This window comes from Hemiscyllium ocellatum, chromosome 10 (assembly GCF_020745735.1).
Source record: "Hemiscyllium ocellatum isolate sHemOce1 chromosome 10, sHemOce1.pat.X.cur, whole genome shotgun sequence".
In the NCBI taxonomy this organism is placed as follows: domain Eukaryota; kingdom Metazoa; phylum Chordata; class Chondrichthyes; order Orectolobiformes; family Hemiscylliidae; genus Hemiscyllium; species Hemiscyllium ocellatum.
In genome coordinates, this window is record NC_083410.1 from 75,130,360 (window position 1) to 75,147,634 (window position 17,275).

The 17,275-nt window shown below is 41.8% G+C and overlaps 1 protein-coding gene across 3 annotated transcripts in view; it reads left to right on the top strand.

Annotated features, from left to right (window-relative positions):
• Window positions 1-8,680, top strand: part of pgm3 (phosphoglucomutase 3) — a 117,068-nt gene extending 108,388 nt beyond the window's left edge. For 2 of the 3 annotated variants that reach the window (XM_060831620.1, XM_060831622.1), the window contains 2 exons: window positions 2,299-2,472; window positions 4,774-8,680. In XM_060831620.1, the coding sequence (XP_060687603.1) occupies window positions 2,299-2,472; window positions 4,774-4,863 (264 nt within the window). In that variant the 3' untranslated portion in view covers window positions 4,864-8,680. The remainder of the gene's footprint in view (window positions 1-2,298; window positions 2,473-4,773) is intronic. The other variant, XM_060831621.1, reaches the window with a different exon arrangement.
• Window positions 8,681-17,275: the final 8,595 nt, after the last annotated feature.

Genomic DNA, 17,275 nt, shown 5'->3' on the forward strand with positions numbered 1-17,275 from the left:
GAAATGTTTGCAAGGACCATTTCCTTTTTGGCTCAAAAATATAAATGACCTCCTACTTGGTTGAAATCCAGGTGCAGCAATGTCTCTTTGAGTTTTATACTTCATTTTCACTACTTATTTTACTGTAATGTCTGTGTCATTTTCAATATGTGGCAGTTCTCTATTGTATTTCTTAATGAGCAATTAATAAATGTAGTGAATATTTGAGGTCCCAGCTCCGATCAATGAGACATCAGTAGTTACATTTTTCTCATTTGAGTGCTGATCAATTATGCTTACCCTTCTGCCATCTAGTCAGCGCTTTAGTTTTCACTTTTTCATAAGGAAAATATTGAATGTTCCGTGAAGGTTGCCATGAGTACAACCATGGACATTAACAGGCCATAATATCTTCTTCAAAAAGGCCTCTGACAATGCAGTGCTCTGTTTGCATTGTGTCGCTCAAGACCTGTTGCACCATGGACATTGAGTCAGAAAATAGTGCCATTAGTGAACCAACCCGATCAGCTTACTCTGCAAAATATATCACATGTTGTAGGTTAAGTCTGTGGGCAAAAAGTTGGTAAATAAGGGAAAATGTGAAATTGTTCCATTTTGGAAGTGAGACAAAAAGAATAATATTATTTAAATGGAGGAAACCTGAAAAAGCTGCAACACATGGTCTTGGGGATAATTGTGCATGAAACACAGGTGCAGTAGGTAATCAGGAAGGCTAATAGAATGTTGCCCCTTATTTTCAAGGGATTGAAATATAAGAGCAGGGTGCTGGTAAGACTGCACCTGTGGTTCTATGTGCTATTTAAGTTCATTTATTTAAAGCGTGACATTAATTCATTGGAGCTAGTTCGGAGAAGTTTCTATAGGATGATCCCTGGTATGAAAGGGTTGTCTTATGACAAAGGCTACACATAATTGGAACTCTGACCATTGGAGTTTAGAGAGTGAGAAGTGATCTCATTGAAACTTACGGGATTCTTAAAGACTTTGACAGGGTAAATGCTGAGAGGATGTTTCCCGTCATGGGAAAATCTAGCACCAGAGGGCATTGAGGTTAGATAGTGTCTCATTCTCAGAACAACAGGTGGCAATTTAAGACTGAAGTAAGGAGAAATTTATTTTGAGGGTTGAGAGTCTTCGAAACTCTGTGTCACAGATAGCTGTTGGGGTAGAGTCCTTGTGTACATTTAAGGCTGAGACAGATAGATTCAAGTGTGGCATTGAAAATCAATTGATTCAGGGTAAAGTTGTATTGCTCTTATTGTATTTACGAACGAGAGGGACCGTATTGTTGAAGAGGAGAGCGTGAAACGGACTGGTAAGCTAGAAGAGATACTTGTTAGGAAGGAAGATGTGTTGGACATTTTGAACAACTTGAGGATAGACAAGTCCCCCGGCCTGACGGGATATATCCTAGGATTATGTGGGAAGCAAGAGAGGAAATTGCAGTACCGTTGGCAATGATCTTTTCGTCTTCACTGTCAACGGGGGTGGTACCAGGGGACTGGAGAGTAGCGAATGTTGTGCCCCTGTTCAAAAAAGGGAATAGGGATAACCTATAAAATTCGGCAGTGGTAGTGTCAGAATCATTGACGACCTTTAAGCGGCAATTGGATAGGTACATGGATGGGTGCTTAATCTAGGGTAGATGTTCGGCACAACATCGTGGGCCGAAGGGCCTGTTCTGTGCTGTATTGTTCTATGTTCTATGCTCTAATATTGTAAGATTTAGGGATTTTTGAGGAATTCTAATTATTTTAAATCAAATAATTAGGTTTTGAATTCTTAACTGCGAACCCTACTGTTGCAACTTATGTCTGACCTAACCAGTTATCAACAAGTGATCCTAAGGGGAGTCTAGGGTTATGCTGAAACGGTTGGAAAGTGATCCTGATGAATATTAGATCAGATGTGATTCTATTGAATGACAAGCTCAATGGCCAAACGGTCTAATCCTATTCCTATTTTGTATGGTCTTCTGTTGATTTAGTCAAGCTTCCAAATTAGGGATTCGCGATAAGTGCTGGCCAACCTGTGATGCCTATGTCCCACGAGTGAATAAAATGAAAGTGGTTTCATTACAATTTTATAACAAGGTTGAGAGTTGATAAAGGGAGTAGTAATTAATTGAAAATGATCTGTGCTTCAGTATAACATCTTTGTCAAATTCCAAAGCTTTTTGGTTATAAAGTTAATGAAGCATTTCCTATTTGAGCACATTTAAGGACTTGAAAGCTCTAAGTCCTACTTTCCACAATTTCATGTGCTGCAAGCACTCCTTTTTGTTTTGGTTTTTATTAGGTGTCTGATCGACAAAAAATTGTCACTGTGGATGCTGGAAAGCGAGTGGTATCCCCTGCAGGGCTGCAGCAAAATATTGATGCTTTGGTGAAGAAATACAATTTGTCACGGGCTTTTGTACGTCCATCCGGTACAGAAGATGTGGTCCGAGTTTATGCTGAAGCTGACACCCAGGCAAGTGTGGCATTGAAAATCAATTGATTCAGGGTAAAGTTGTATTGCTCTAACGTTATAAGATTTAGGGATTTTTGAGGAATTCTAATTATTTTAAATCAAATAATTAGGTTTTGAATTCTTAACTGCGAACCCTACTGTTGCAACTTATATCTGACCTAACCAGTTATCAACAAGTGGTATTTATGAATCAGTCAGAATTTATAAGGCATATGTTATATACGTGTTATACATACTTAACAAAATGCTGTGAAGACAGTAAAGATCCTTCGAGTGCTACTGTGGCTCAGTGGTTAGCATTGCCTCCCCACAGACTGGTTAGGAGGCTAAGACATTATCTGACCTCAGTGATTAAATCAGGTTTTTTGAGAGTAAAACTGGAGCAGAAAACGAATACAAGTTTCACTTGATCCAAGAATCATCTTCTTAGATATACAAAGTTAAAGATGCAACACTGAAAATTCCCCTATGTAACGAAAGAATCTGCTTTAAACTGGTATCAAATATAAATTCCACTGTTTCATTTGAAGTTTAAATTAGAAGAAAGAACATCATGTGTTTCAATTTTCAATGCAGTTTGCAATTCTCCACAAAAATTCAAGTGCAGAGGTAGTCTGCCACGCAGTGGAATTGTGCCCTAAGAGGTTCCTTTGATTATATGTTTTCCTTTCTGTGACTTCAACTATTTTTAATGCATGAGCACTAAAATTAGGAGCAGTTGTATGCAGTTTGGCTTCTTGAAACTACACTATTTATAAGGTTATGGCTGATTTCAATGTGGCCTCAGTTCCATTTCCTGCCTACTCCATATAACCTTTGAGTATCTTGTTAGCATCTATCTACCTCTGCCTTGGAAACACTTCAGTGACTATCTGGATTTCCATCTGGTATAATTCCAGAGATTCATAAGAAAAAATGTCCCCTTGTCTCCATCTTAATTGGAAGGTCCTTCTGCAACTTTGAACAGTTCTAGACATCTCTACAAAAGGAAGCATCTTCCGACATCCATTATGTATAGAGCCTTCAGGTTCATTAATCATGGAAGCATACAATCCCTATAGTGTGGAAGCAGGTCATTCAGCCCATTGGGTCCACACCAACCCTCCAAAGAGCATCCCACCCAGACCCACACCCTATTGTATCCCTGTAACCCTATGTTTCCTACATGAATCCACCTAGCCTGCATGTACCTGGATGTATTGGGCAATTTAGCATGGCCGATCCATCTTTGGATTATGGGAAGAAACCAGAGCACCAGGAGGAAACCCATGCAGACATGGGGAGAATATGCAAACTCCACTCAGGTAGTCACCAGAGGGTGGAATTGAACCCGGGTTTCTGGCACTGTGAGGCAGCAGTGCTAACCTTTGAGCTACCATGCAGTCCCAAGATTCTTCTCGTTCTTAATTCCAATGGGTAGTGTGCAACTTGTCTGACCGTTTCTCATCAGATAACCCCCTCATACTAGGAGCAGTCAAGTGTTTTTCTGCACTACTTCTAGTACAAATTCTTAGATAAGGCAACCAAAACTATACACAGCAAGAGTAAAGATCCTGTTTACGTGTGATCAATAGAAGGTGCTGACTGCAGGTTATTTGTGGATTATGTCACAATCCAAAGAGCATTTTGTGAGATTATGTTTGGAATTTGCAAAGTAATTCCATCTGAGCACAGTCTCTGAATATGGATCTCTGGTTGCTACCTATACTTTGAGTCACAGAGCTGTACAGCATGGAAACTGACCCGATGGTCCAATTCGTCCATGCCACCCCAGATATCCTAAATCAATCTAGGCCCATTTGCCAGCATTTGGCCCATATCCTCCTTAAAGCCTTCCTATTCATCTAATTTCCAGATGCCTTTTAAATGTTCTAACTGTACCAGCCTCCGTCACTTCCTCTGGCAGCACATTTCATACACTCACTACGATCTACATGAAAAAGTTGCCCCTTAGGTTGCTTTTAAATCTTTCCCCTCTCACCTTAAACTTATATCCTCTAGTTTTGGACTCAGCTACCCTGTGGAAAAGACCTTGTCTATTTACACCATCCATGCCCTTCATGATTTTATAAATCTGTACAAGGTCACCTGTCAGCTTCTGACGATCTGGGGAAAATAGCCACAGCCCATTCAGCCTCTCCCTATAGCTCAAATCCCCAATCCTGGAAACATCCTTGTAAATCTTAAATGAGCCCAAAGAAAATCTCAGTGCATTCAGTCACTGATATGCATAATGCACTTAATTTATTGGCTATGTTACATGTGTCATAGTTTGTGAATTGCGGTTTGTTTATTTTGCAGACAAATGCAGACACACTGGCACATGAAGTAAGCCTTGTTGTGTACAAATTGGCTGGAGGAGTAGGAGAGGAACCAAAGTTATTGCATTGAGGAAAACAAGATAATTGGTAAATGCAGTCTTTGGGCCTTTATATTAAGACTACAAAGAGACACAGGCTGGGGAGTGGGTGGTGGGAGGGGTTTTTGATTGGCATTTGTGATCCTTCAATGATTAAAATACATATTTTGCTATGTTTATTTCACAATCAAGTAGTAATGGTGCTTGCATGAGAACTGCTGGTTATAAAATTTGATATTGAATAGTTGGAATTCTTTGTTTTGACCTGAATGTGAATACAACTAAGGAAAAAGCACTAGAACAGGAACATCAGCCAAACTTTGTATGGTCTTGCAAGATAGCAGCATCCAAGCTTGAGATGTCCTTTTTTACCCTAGTTTGGAAAAATCTAGGGTGCTAGGAATGTTGGTTCCCCACATTATCCAAAAATGTTGCTGACACTTGTGCCCATGCATTAATAGATTTAAGTCCTCATGCAGAACTAAGGTTCCAAACTGATAGTCGAATGGAATATTGAAGGAGTGCTACACTAAAAAACGTGTCAACTTTTGTGACTTTGCGCTTCTGCTGACTTCTATAAGTGTTTCCTTTACTTCACATGTACGTTTTTTGGAGTGTCAGAACATCAGTCATTGACCAAGTACACTGTGGTCACAAAGATCTGGCTATCATTAGCCAGATTGTAGTTTATGGAAACTCACTGTATGTGAATTAGGTATATTACAATAATTACAACAGTTGAAAGAAGAACTCAAATGTTTTGACTATTCTCTGCTTGTGAAAGGCACTATGTAAACACAAATTTGTTTTTAGTTCAACTGCATTTATCGTAAACTGCATTTATACCAGGAAGCATGAAAGTGAATATGTGCTATGCCATGACCTGAGGCAAAAGAAGGAAGTGGGACTGTGTTGCCAGCTGAATTTGGAAACCCTAGCTGAGTCCGAGCAGGCTTCCACTCCCCCAGTGCGAGCCGCTAAGAAGACAGAGGATCCTCTGTGTTATGTCATCAGCACACGTGCATGTGTTTCCAACACCGTCTCTCTATCCAGCATGGATAGAGACAAAAAAACTGCAGATGCTGTCCTGAAGTAGGGTTACACCCAAAATGTTGACTTCCCCGCCTCCTGATGCTGCCAGTCTTGCTGTGTTGTTCCAGCATGGAGACAGCCAGCAAAATCAAATCAGTGACCCCATTCATGTACTTTCAACCCAGTGCAATTAAAATACTGGATGATCCTTAAAATTGATTCCCAACCAGACATTCTGATAACCTGTACCAGACTTTGTGAATAACCAATACGGCCACCAGGTTTGTAGCTTAATATGTTGTTAAATCTTTAGTTTACTAAGTTTGGCAGTTAAGTTAAGCCACAAGATAGCTTAATTAATGTATGACTTCTACGCAGTCATCTTCAATTCCAGCTCCCCATTCTCTCAGACAAACAGCTAGAAAAACACACTCCTTTAAAAGGAAAAAGAGGTATAACCAGCCAGTTAACCTAAGCAGATTCCATGATCCATAATATCACAAGCACATGAGATTGTGTCTTGTTTGGTTTCTGAAGACATCCATGCATGCAGATAATTTCCAGTAAACTCCAAGTAATATTCAATCAAATTTTACCAAAAGTTCAGAGAATGTAATCTCAGTTATAAGTTGATAATGAGGGGAAAAGTTTTCAAGCTTCCATATTGTATCTGTGGTAGTTGGAGTCCTTCTGACCTAAAAACAGTCCAAACGCCAGTTCAAATTCTGGCCTCTCCCTGCCAGACCAGATGCCCTCCCACAAAGTCCCAGTTAACACAGAATCCCTCCATTGTGGAAGCAGGCCATCTGGCACATTGAATCCCCACTGACCCTCTGAAAAGCACCCCAACCAGAACTACCCCCTTACCCTATTCCTGTGAGCCTGCACATCCTGGATACTATGGCCAGTCTACTTAACCTGCATGTCTTGGAATCTGAAGCAGCTGGAGGAAACCCACACAGACATGGGGAGAATGTACAAATTCTACATATTATCCAAGGGTGGAATCAAATTGAGATCCCTGGTGCTGTGAGGCAGCAATGTTAGCCACTCAGCCATCATGCAGCACCCCCACCAATGTTCAATGCCATCTTTTTTAGAATTATACCTCTCCAGAGATGAAGTGTTTTTAACAAGAATCAACCTGCAATTAATTTTCAAGCCTGGCCTCATAAATCAATTAACAGTTTCTCTATTCATCTTTTAAACAAGCTGCTGCTCACAGTCCAAAGGTCACCTTCAACTCTCCGTTCATAGCTCCAAAATAAAAATGAAAAAAAGAAAGAAACAAAGTAATGAAAAATCATTGCGATTTCTAACATGTTGCAGACAGATAATGTCACTGGCCACATCTGTGAATGTGCTTTGCATTTTGGATAGTCACTGTTTTGGTTTACTAGTGGCAATGTGCTATGTTGGACAATGACTGATCTGCTTATACAGCACAGTCGTACTGAAACTGAATTTATTTTTCCAGTCAATGCAAATTATTTTATATATTGTTAACATTGTAAACAGACAGGAAAAGAAAAGGGTCACAAAATTCTATTACAAAATGTGTAAAGTGAAACTTTTCAGCTGTATATGTTTTCTAGATAGTGACTAAATGGGACCTCAAAATTTCTTTAGATGAACAGGATCAAGAGGCATGAAGAAAGATAGTAAATTGTGACTGTCCTGTTTACCTCCCCTTCATTCTTATCTGGGTTAAACATTTAATTTCATTGGCTTCTCCCAGGGGTTGGTGTTTACAGAACAATTTTACAGAACTGCTGCAAGCAACTTATTTATAGCTCCTTCATTTTTGAGACCTTAATTTGTTTTATTGTTCTCATTTTTGGTTTGTAATTTAGACTTGAAATTGCCCTTGAGCAGCAGCTTGTTTTGTAAAGGGAGATCAAACAGATTGATATTTGTGACTTTAGGTTGATCGCTATTCCTGGAACGTTACAGACTTTCAAGCACTAAGGTGTGTTGCTCAGGGACTGGCAATGGTTAGATGTTGAAGTGGTCAATCAAGAGCAGAATGGTGCTTGCCAGCCAATCACAGAGGATGTTGGAAAAGGAAGAGAAGCCAGACTTTGAATTGGTTTGGCCTGGGCTGCTGGACTGGGAGCATTTTATGAGTTTTAATATCTCTAATTTTATATCCAGTTAAAGAATTGTTAAAAATTTTGAGGGAAGAAACCCATTCCAGAAGACATAGTTCCAGGAGTCCATAGAAGTTGTTTGCATGAAGTGATGACTTCAGAATTCAAGCAAAATACAATGCTTTGTGTCTGAAATACGATGTATTATTCAATGGTTTCTGGAGGCCTTGTACTCATTTTGAAATCATTGAACTGGCAAATTACAATAATTTATCCATTGCGTTTCAGTAAGAGTAGTGTTTAAAGTAATGGGCTTTGCTTTGTTTCTTCATGTTCTGCTACTTACTAAAATTAAAACTTTTTTTTTATTAATAATGTGTTGCAAATCCAGGGATGGGGAGGCAGATTTGGTGTGGTGTGCTGCTGTTGTGTGTAACATTCTTCATTTTTTTTTTGAGTCTGAATGCTGTGCTTCATAAAGCCAATCAGAAATTAGTGAAAGGTCTCTGTGTAGGGTAATAAGCAAATGCCTGTACAGTCTAGTGTGACTGTGTTAGAGTTCATTGTGACATTTTTGTTGGAAGTACTTTTAATAACCTTAAATATGCTCCATTCAAGTTAGATCATATAATCTTATGAAAATATGTCATTTAAAATCAAAACTTATTTTCCTAACTTGCTGTAAAAGGAGAAATCATGATGTCAGAGACTTCTACATTCCTTATAATGATGATTGTGTATTCAATTAAATGATTCTTATAAAATTTGTATTTGAATTATTTCTATAAAATTTATTGTAAGATCACAATATAGTTGTGTTGTTCCTGTGTCAGTGTCAATGTTCCGTACAGTGTGCCTGACAATGAAAAGTAAGTTAATTGTGACTTAGTACCTTCTCAGTCATCTTTTGACAGTCAACAAAGTGATGGAAGGTGTGAAGCAGCATTTGATATTAAGTTTGGGTTCCACAGGAGGAACTTGCTTTCTTCATACGCCATCTATTCCAACACAGTGAATATGCTCATATGTTACAGTCAAATCAAAGAAATTCTGAGAAGACTCAAAAAACAGTATAAGGAGCTGAAATAGAATGATGTCAGATTGGTACCAAAATAAGCCATTTTGACCCTATAGAATAATCCAGTCAGTGGCATTTCCTCATCCCCTCCACCATTATCCCCTTTTTAATTTTTTTCTTATATCCAGAAGTGCTCATACACCTAACTAAATATTTTTTAAACCCATCACCAAATCATCATGACACTTTTTTTTAAACCTTCATCTACTACCCCACCAGTAAATCACCCATGTAGCCAATTGGATATTTACATGCAAAGCCTGTTAAGGGCAATGCAAAGCATTGAAAGGTGAGGGGGGAGGTAGAGGAACAGGCAAGGGCTAAATCAAAGTGCAATTGAAGAGGGAAGTAAAGCACCGCAGTGTAACCTTCAAGAGTATTGGTGGACATAGCATGCTGTTTCTCCACGGACACCCAGGAATGAATGTAGCTGTGGAAAATCAATCAGCAGAAACGACCACCTCCATGGCTCACTGCTTGTCCTTGTTATGGATAACTTGGCCAAGCCCTGGAGCAGATCTCCTTTACAGTTCCTTTGCATCCCTCCATTCTACCCAAAGATCATGAGTCTGGGGCTGAACTGCAACCAATGAAAGATTTTTCAAATAACTAAAACAGGAAGTGTAGTCGCTCATAACCAATATTTACGTGATCGACACACCCCACAGCACTGTGAAATAAATAGTTAGACTGGGAGTCTGTCAATTGCCACATTCTGAGGATGGCTGTGTGCAACATTCTCCACCTCAGATCTCCAAATGGAAACTGAGAACTCTAGAGTCGAGAACCATCCACTCTGAATCCCCATGTCTGCTGGTAAATGAGAACAGGTGACAGATGAAGGTGTTAAATTGGGTGGTGTGCTGCAGCAGCAGGCTGTATAAAAATGCCTCTTTGCGAGTCAGACAAATGTGGAGGGCATTCCCGAAAGACTGCTCAGGTTCTAGTATGTGGACTTCTGAGGGAGGTTCAGAACCCTAGGGGCAGTGTGAAATTCCATCCGAACAGGAGAATGCAAAGATAGGATCCCAGTAAACACCCAACTATCCTCCAACAGGTGTGAAACATTATTTCTGAGCGCTAATGGTACCAGTTGCAAGCTGGATGCCCACTATTGCCAGTTCCTGGGTAACATCTAGCCAGACCTCCACTGTCCACACGAACTGGTGATGTGGAGGTGAGGATTCTGACAGCAGGAAACCCTGGTACAAACCAACCATGTTCCAGACAAAAGACAGGAAGACAAAGAATCTTGTGAGCTATGAACAGGAGCATAATTAAGATTGCACACATTTTAGAAGAAATATGTTGTCAAGTGGCATCATTTGGGAGGGAACATAGAACATAGAAAAATACAGCGCAGTACAGGCCCTTTGGCCCTCGATGTTGCGCTGACCAAAGTCTACCTAACCTACACTAGCCCAATAACCTCCATATGCTTATCCAATGCCCGCTTAAATGACCATAAAGAGGGAGAGTCCACCACTGCTACTGGCAGGGCATTCCATGAACTCACAACCCGCTGAGTAAAGAATCTACCCCTAACATCTGTCCTATACCTACCACCCCTTAATTTAAAGCTGTGTCCCCTAGTAACAGCTGACTCCATTAACAGAAAAAGGTTCTCAGTGTCTACCCTATCTAAACCACTAATCATCTTGTACACCTCTATCAAATCTCCCCTAAACCTTCTTTTCTCCAATGAGAACAGCCCCAAGTGCCTCAGCCTTTCCTCATACGATCTTCCTACCATGCCAGGCAACATCCTGGTAAACCTCCTCTGCACTCGTTCCAATGCCTCCACATCCTTCCTATAGTATGGCAACCAAAACTGCACACAATACTCCAAATGAGGCTGCACCAGAGTCTTATACAACTGCAACATGACCTCAGGACTCTGGAACTCAATTCCTCTACCAATAAAAGCCAGTACACCATATGCCTTCTTCACAGCACTGTTTACCTGGGTGGCAACTTTCAGAGATCTGTGCACATGGACACCAAGATCCCTCTGCTCATCCACACTAGCAAGTGGCCTACCATTAGCCCAGTAGTCCATCTTGTTGTTACTCCTACCAAAGTGAATGACTTCACACTTAGCTACATTGAACTCCATTTGCCACCTTTCTGCCCAGCTCTGCAACTTATCTATATCCCGCTGTAACCTGCCACATCCTTCTTCGCTGTCCACAACTCCACCGACTTTCGTGTCATCCGCAAACTTGCTCACCCAGCTTTCAAGCCCCTCCTCTAGATCATTTATAAAGATGACAAACAGCAATGGTCCTTGTGGAACACCGCTAGTAACTGCACTCCAAGATGAACCTATTCCATCAACTACTACCCTCTGTCTCCTTCCAGCCAGCCAATTCCTAATCCAAACCTCTAATGCACCCTCAATGCCATACCTCTGTAGTTTTTGCATTAGCCTACCATGGGGTACCTTATCGAACGCCTTGCTAAAATCCATATACACCACATCTACCGCTTTACCCTCGTCCACCTCCTTAGTCACCTTCTCAAAGAATTCAATAAGGTTTGTGAGGCACGACCTGCCCTTCACAAAACCATGCTGACTATCCTTGACCACATTATTCCTATCCAGATGTTCATAAATCCTATCCCTTACAATTCTCTCTAAGACTTTGCCCACAACAGAAGTGAGACTCACTGGCCTATAGTTACTCGGGCTATCCCTACTCCCCTTCTTGAACAAGGGGACCACATTCACTATCCTCCAGTCTTCTGGCACTATTCCCGTAGACAATGACGACATAAAAATCAAGGCCAATGGCTCCGCTATCTCCTCCCTAGCTTCCCATAGGATCCTAGGATAAATGCCATCAGGCCCAGGGGACTTATCTATTTTCATCCTTTCCAGTATTCCCCAGACCTCGTCCCTACATACCTCAAGGCCATCCATTCTAATCACTTGTGACTCAATATTCACATCAGCAATAGTGTCCTGTTCCTGAGTGAACTTAACTTGAAGATATTGCTGCAGTGTGTGAACACAGAAAGTCACTACCTTGGGGGTGCAGAGATACATTAGCTTGCCCTTCTCACTGGAAAGACTCAGAACCTCTGCTGTGACACAGTGCATCTTCTTGTCCCAGAAGGTGTGAGCCAACATCTTCTGGACTTCTGTGGCAAAACTAGGAGAGGGGTCAAAGGGACCAGCTGATAATGAAGCGTGGAGGCCAACCACTGGTTTATGACTAACACTTGGAGCAGTTCTGTCCAGCAGCCTAGGTAAATAGAGACTTTGGCCTCCATCTAGCTCGAATTCCTCAGCCAGCTGAGGTAGACCACCACAGATAGAGATAGGTGGTGCTCCAGTTGAAGCCCTGTAACTCCACTATCAAGGCATGGACCAACAGGAGTCTGAAACATTTGGTCCAGTTGATTCTTGAAGGAGAAATATGCTGCCTTCAGCATCCTTCTAAATCAGCCAGTTGAAGAACATATCATTGGTGTATGCTGAAAGAACCACCCCAGTGAGTGGCCTGTGCAGAACCAATTCTAACAACCTACTCTGCAGGAGACACAGGTAAGGCTTTCCTGCTTTCGTTCTTTGAGGAATTGGATCTGCAACCCTACGTCTGCATCTCTGGAACCCGACAAGTTGCCAGACGCTCAGTATGCCTTTCCTCTTTTCGTATACAGCTAACAAAAACCAGGTCCGCATCAAGCTGACTGAAACCCTTCTCCAGTTCCTCAATTCCGGATTTCCGCCATTTGTTAACTCTCTTGCATAATCCTGACAAAAGATGCTGAGGTCAGTCTTGTCCATGACTCACCATAATCACAAGGTGGTGAAGTAATTCCCCCTCTCCCTGGCTCCCAAACTCACCTCTGCTGGCCCAAAACCAACAGAATGAATTCTGGAATTTTTCATCCTCCAACAGCAGGTTGTTAAAATGCTATTATGCAGTGCCCCATATGGGTGCAGAATTGGGTAAGCTGTACACTGCACCTGCTGCATGGAAGTCTGTGATACAATGCAGGCTTGACACTTTGACCCTAGGTCTCTCAAAGGTGAAAGTCATGGAATTAGGATGGAGATTTTGTCAAATGTCAACTAAGTCGAAGGCCTTGACTTTAAACCAGTCTGGGGACTACCATGGTCCCACTCCTTAAGAGTGCAGTTAAAATTAAACCCCTGCTGTCCCCCAAAGATAATGCGCTGACCTTTATTAATGGAGTCAAGATTAACAGACACATCTTCAAAGTACATTTACCTGTTTCCAACCAAAAGAAGTGAAGTATCACAGTTCTTAGTTGGACTGTCAGATGAAGCAAATGGCCAGATCTTCTCCTTGACCTCTATAATCTCTGGCTGAAAATGTGGGGCCAACAAGATGATCACCCCACCAAAAATAGAGGTGAGGTGACTCATGTAGACCACTCCCTGCCGCTCCAGCTGGCTCAAGAAGTGGTGTGAGTTTCCTGCAGGAAACATAACGCATATCCTGGAGGAATGAGAATTTCTGGACCCTGCGTTGTGACTCCCTGCTGTTGTTGATGTTGAGGGTGGCTATGGTTGTTACATCATCAACCTGTGCAACTGTCAACAACACCCTCAGTGTGTGGAAAGAGGAAGGGGAAAACATAGGGCCCTTGTCTTCTTTAGGAACTTACTGAGGAATGTTAGTGCATCTGGGGTGTCCCAGATGACCAAGTTCAACATGGACCAGAAGACCAATTCAAAGTTGTACCAGTGATCCAAAGCGAACTGAACTCGGATAACTAAAGCGCTTGTCAGAAAAGCTTTACTCAGTGGGGGACATTAGGGGATCCATAATCTGGCTGAAGATAGACACTCTGTCATTCCATGCATCTGCCACCTGCTTCGTTAGGGTAGTCAATCTCAGCTTCTGACCCCTTAACCACTGTGGGAGGACGTGGTCCAGCACCACCAGTCAGCTTCATTCCTCCAGTGTTACCACTTCCAGGATCACTAGCAAAGGGTCCCTCAGTGAACTCCATCCAGGCAGATTCTGGGGCATCGATTGGCAGTGACTTGGGCCGGTCCCCTCGTGACATCTTGCCTCTCAGAAAAAGGTCCTCTCCGAGAACTTAGGCAATTGCTGGGAGTGAAGAAAAGACCTTCCCTGCCAGTGCCATCTAGTGACCCAGTAGGGGGTCACGGTACATGCACCGCAGCTTTTGCAGGTTCTGCTTTGTCCCTGGGGTGCATGGTTGCTCAATAGCGGGAGTACAAGCTGCAACCTGACGCACTGAAGCTGCTAGGCTGTAACATGGGACCGGGGGAGTTGTAAAAAACTCATTCTGCTACTTGGTGAAGTCCACTCCTTGTGGGGACTTTTCTCCACTTTAATGGCAGCCTCCTGTTTCCTAAGACCCTTTCTCTTTGGTGGGTCCCTGAGCCTCTTGGTAAAAACAGTGGGCTGGGGGTAAGAGCATTTTCTTCATTTTTGGCCCCTGAATCAGGTTCCCCATGGTCATGTGGCACAGTGGTTAGCACTGCTGCCTCACAGCGCCAGAGACCTGGGTTCAATTCCTGCCTCAGGCGACTGACTGTGTGGAGTTTGCATGTTCTCCCCGTGTCTGCGTGGGTTTCCTCCGGGTGCTCCGGTTTCCTCCCACAGTCCAAAGATGTGCGGGTCAGGTAAATTGGCTATGCTAAATTGCCCGTAGTGTTGGGTAAGAGGTATATGTAGGGGTGTGTGTGGGTTGCGGGTCGGTGTGGACTTGTTGGGCCGAATGGCCTGTTTCCACACTGTAAGTAATCTAAACTAATGTGATAAAAGGCAAGTCCAGAGGGTATATTACAGGATCATTGCATTTGGGTGCAGAGGTGAGGGGTCAGGCGAGAAAGCTAGAATGTCATAGAAAGCTTTCAAGAGATCTTTGATTAGATTGTACTCTAACTGGTATGCCATAATGAATAAAAAAATTATTGCTAGTTTTTCCACTCTACCATAAACAAATTTTTTCTGGAAATTGGATTGTCATTTCCATATTTGTAAGGATGTACTTGATGTTGTTTCCTTTCCAGTAGTGGTTCCACACAGATTATTAACACACAGTTTTTTCAAAGACCGGTAATAGGTATTAAAGATGTTCCGAAGGAGGTCAATGGACCTGAAACGTTAATGCTGCTTTCTGTCCATAGACGCAGTTTATGTCTGCTTTACCTAAAGCACAGAATTGCACTTCCACAAGATGTACAGAACACACTTCTAGGAATTTTCTTCTACCTGGAGGAAGGTATTGCAGTTTCTGGTGCCATCTTATTTTTCATAGTATGTTTCATCTTATGTTTCCTTTAATTCCTTTATTGTTTACTGACTCCACACCCAATTTTATGTAGTATTTGCTTCAACTATTACAGCTACAAGTTCCCAAATGTCATGATTCACTGCAGAAATGCATTGGAAATCCAGCCCCACTACTCTTGCAGGCATTAGAAACGTGAAAATGTTTCTCTGTTCAAAATCCCTGATTTTTCTTACTGATCAACTCAGGACAAAAGAAAACTTACACTATGTTTACTACTTAACAACGAGATAGTTTATTTGTAATAAAGTTGTCTTCAATCAATGGGAATATTAATTGTTAATTTATAATTCTGTGACAGATTCTACACCTCGAGTGCCCCCTCCCCACCTCTTTAACGGACAAATGCACAATGACAGAAAAGACATGGATGTTAAGTGTGGAAAAAAAAATCAAAGAACTAGTGCAATAGCATCAGTCTGGACCATGGGTTGATGAGCTATTTTAGAATATAGATCACATGAATGATGCCAAATTAAATTAATCCCTCCATTCCTTGCATACTCGTGCTTACCAAAAAGCGGTTAAACACCCCTAATGTGTCTGCCTCCACCAATAGCCCTGGCAGCGCATTCCAGACTTCCATCACTGTGTGAAAAGACTTGCTCCTCCCATCTTCCCGCTGCCTCACCTTAAATGCATGTCCCGTAGTATTAGACATTTGAACTCAGGGTTGACAGTCAGAATCTTTTTCCCAATCTGTGCATCTCAAAATTTTATAAACTTCTACCTAGTCTCCCCACTGCTTCCCCAAAAGCAATGAGTTTTTCTAGCCTCACCTTATATCTCATATTCTCTAATCCAGGCAGAATCTGATAAACCTCTCTGCACCCTCTCTAATGTTTCCACATCCTTCATGTCACATGGTGATCAGAACTGAATGTTTTAAGTGTGGCCTAACCAAAGTCTTATAAAGCTGCAACATGACTCTTATACTTAATTCCCAGGCCAATAATGGCAAGCCTTCTTTACTATACTAATGTCTACTTGTGCGGCCACTTTCAGGGAGGTATAGCTTAGGACCCTAAGATTCTTCTGCACATCAATGCTGTTAAGGGTCCTAACATTAACTGTTAACTCTCCCTTAATTTTTTTTTTATCTCCCTAGTGCAACACCTCACACTTGCCCAGATTAAATTCCATCTACCATTTCTCCGCTCATTTCTGCAACTGATCTATATCCTGCCATATCCTTTGACAACACCATCCACAACTCCCCTGACCTTTGTATCAACTGCAAACTTGCTAACCCATCCATCTGTTTTCATCCAACTCATTTGTATATATTACAAACAGCAGGACTCCCAGTCTGGATCCCTGTGGAACACCACCAGTCATGAACTCCAGCCTGAAAAACACCTTTCGATCACCACTCTTATTTGGGAAAACCAATTCTGATCCTAAGTGGCCAAGTTATCATTAGATCCCATGCATCTTAATTTTTTTGGATGAGCCTATCATGAGAGATCTTGTTGAAAGCCAGACTAAAATCCATATAGACATATACTGCTCAACACTAATTGATGACCTTAGTCACCTCCTCAAAAAATTCTATCAATTTAATAAGACATGATCTGCCCTGCACAAAGTCATGCTGACTGCCCCTCATTAGACTAAGCTTTTCCAAATGCGCATAGATCCTAACCCCAAGAATTCTCCCCAGTGACTAGTGAAGATACAAAGATCTCGGTCAAGGCCCTAGTAATGTTCTCTTTTGTCTCTCTCAAAACTCAGGGCAAATACCATCGGTCCTTGGGGACATGTTCACATGCTCTTCAAGAGACCCAACACTTTCTTTCTTGATCTCAAAGTGCCCTAACATAATAATATGCTCCACAGTAGTCTCACAAACCTCCATATTCTTCTCCAGGGTAAACACATATGCAAAGTCCTCATTTAGGTTCTCATCCACACCCTCTGCCTCCAAGCACAAGTTCCCTC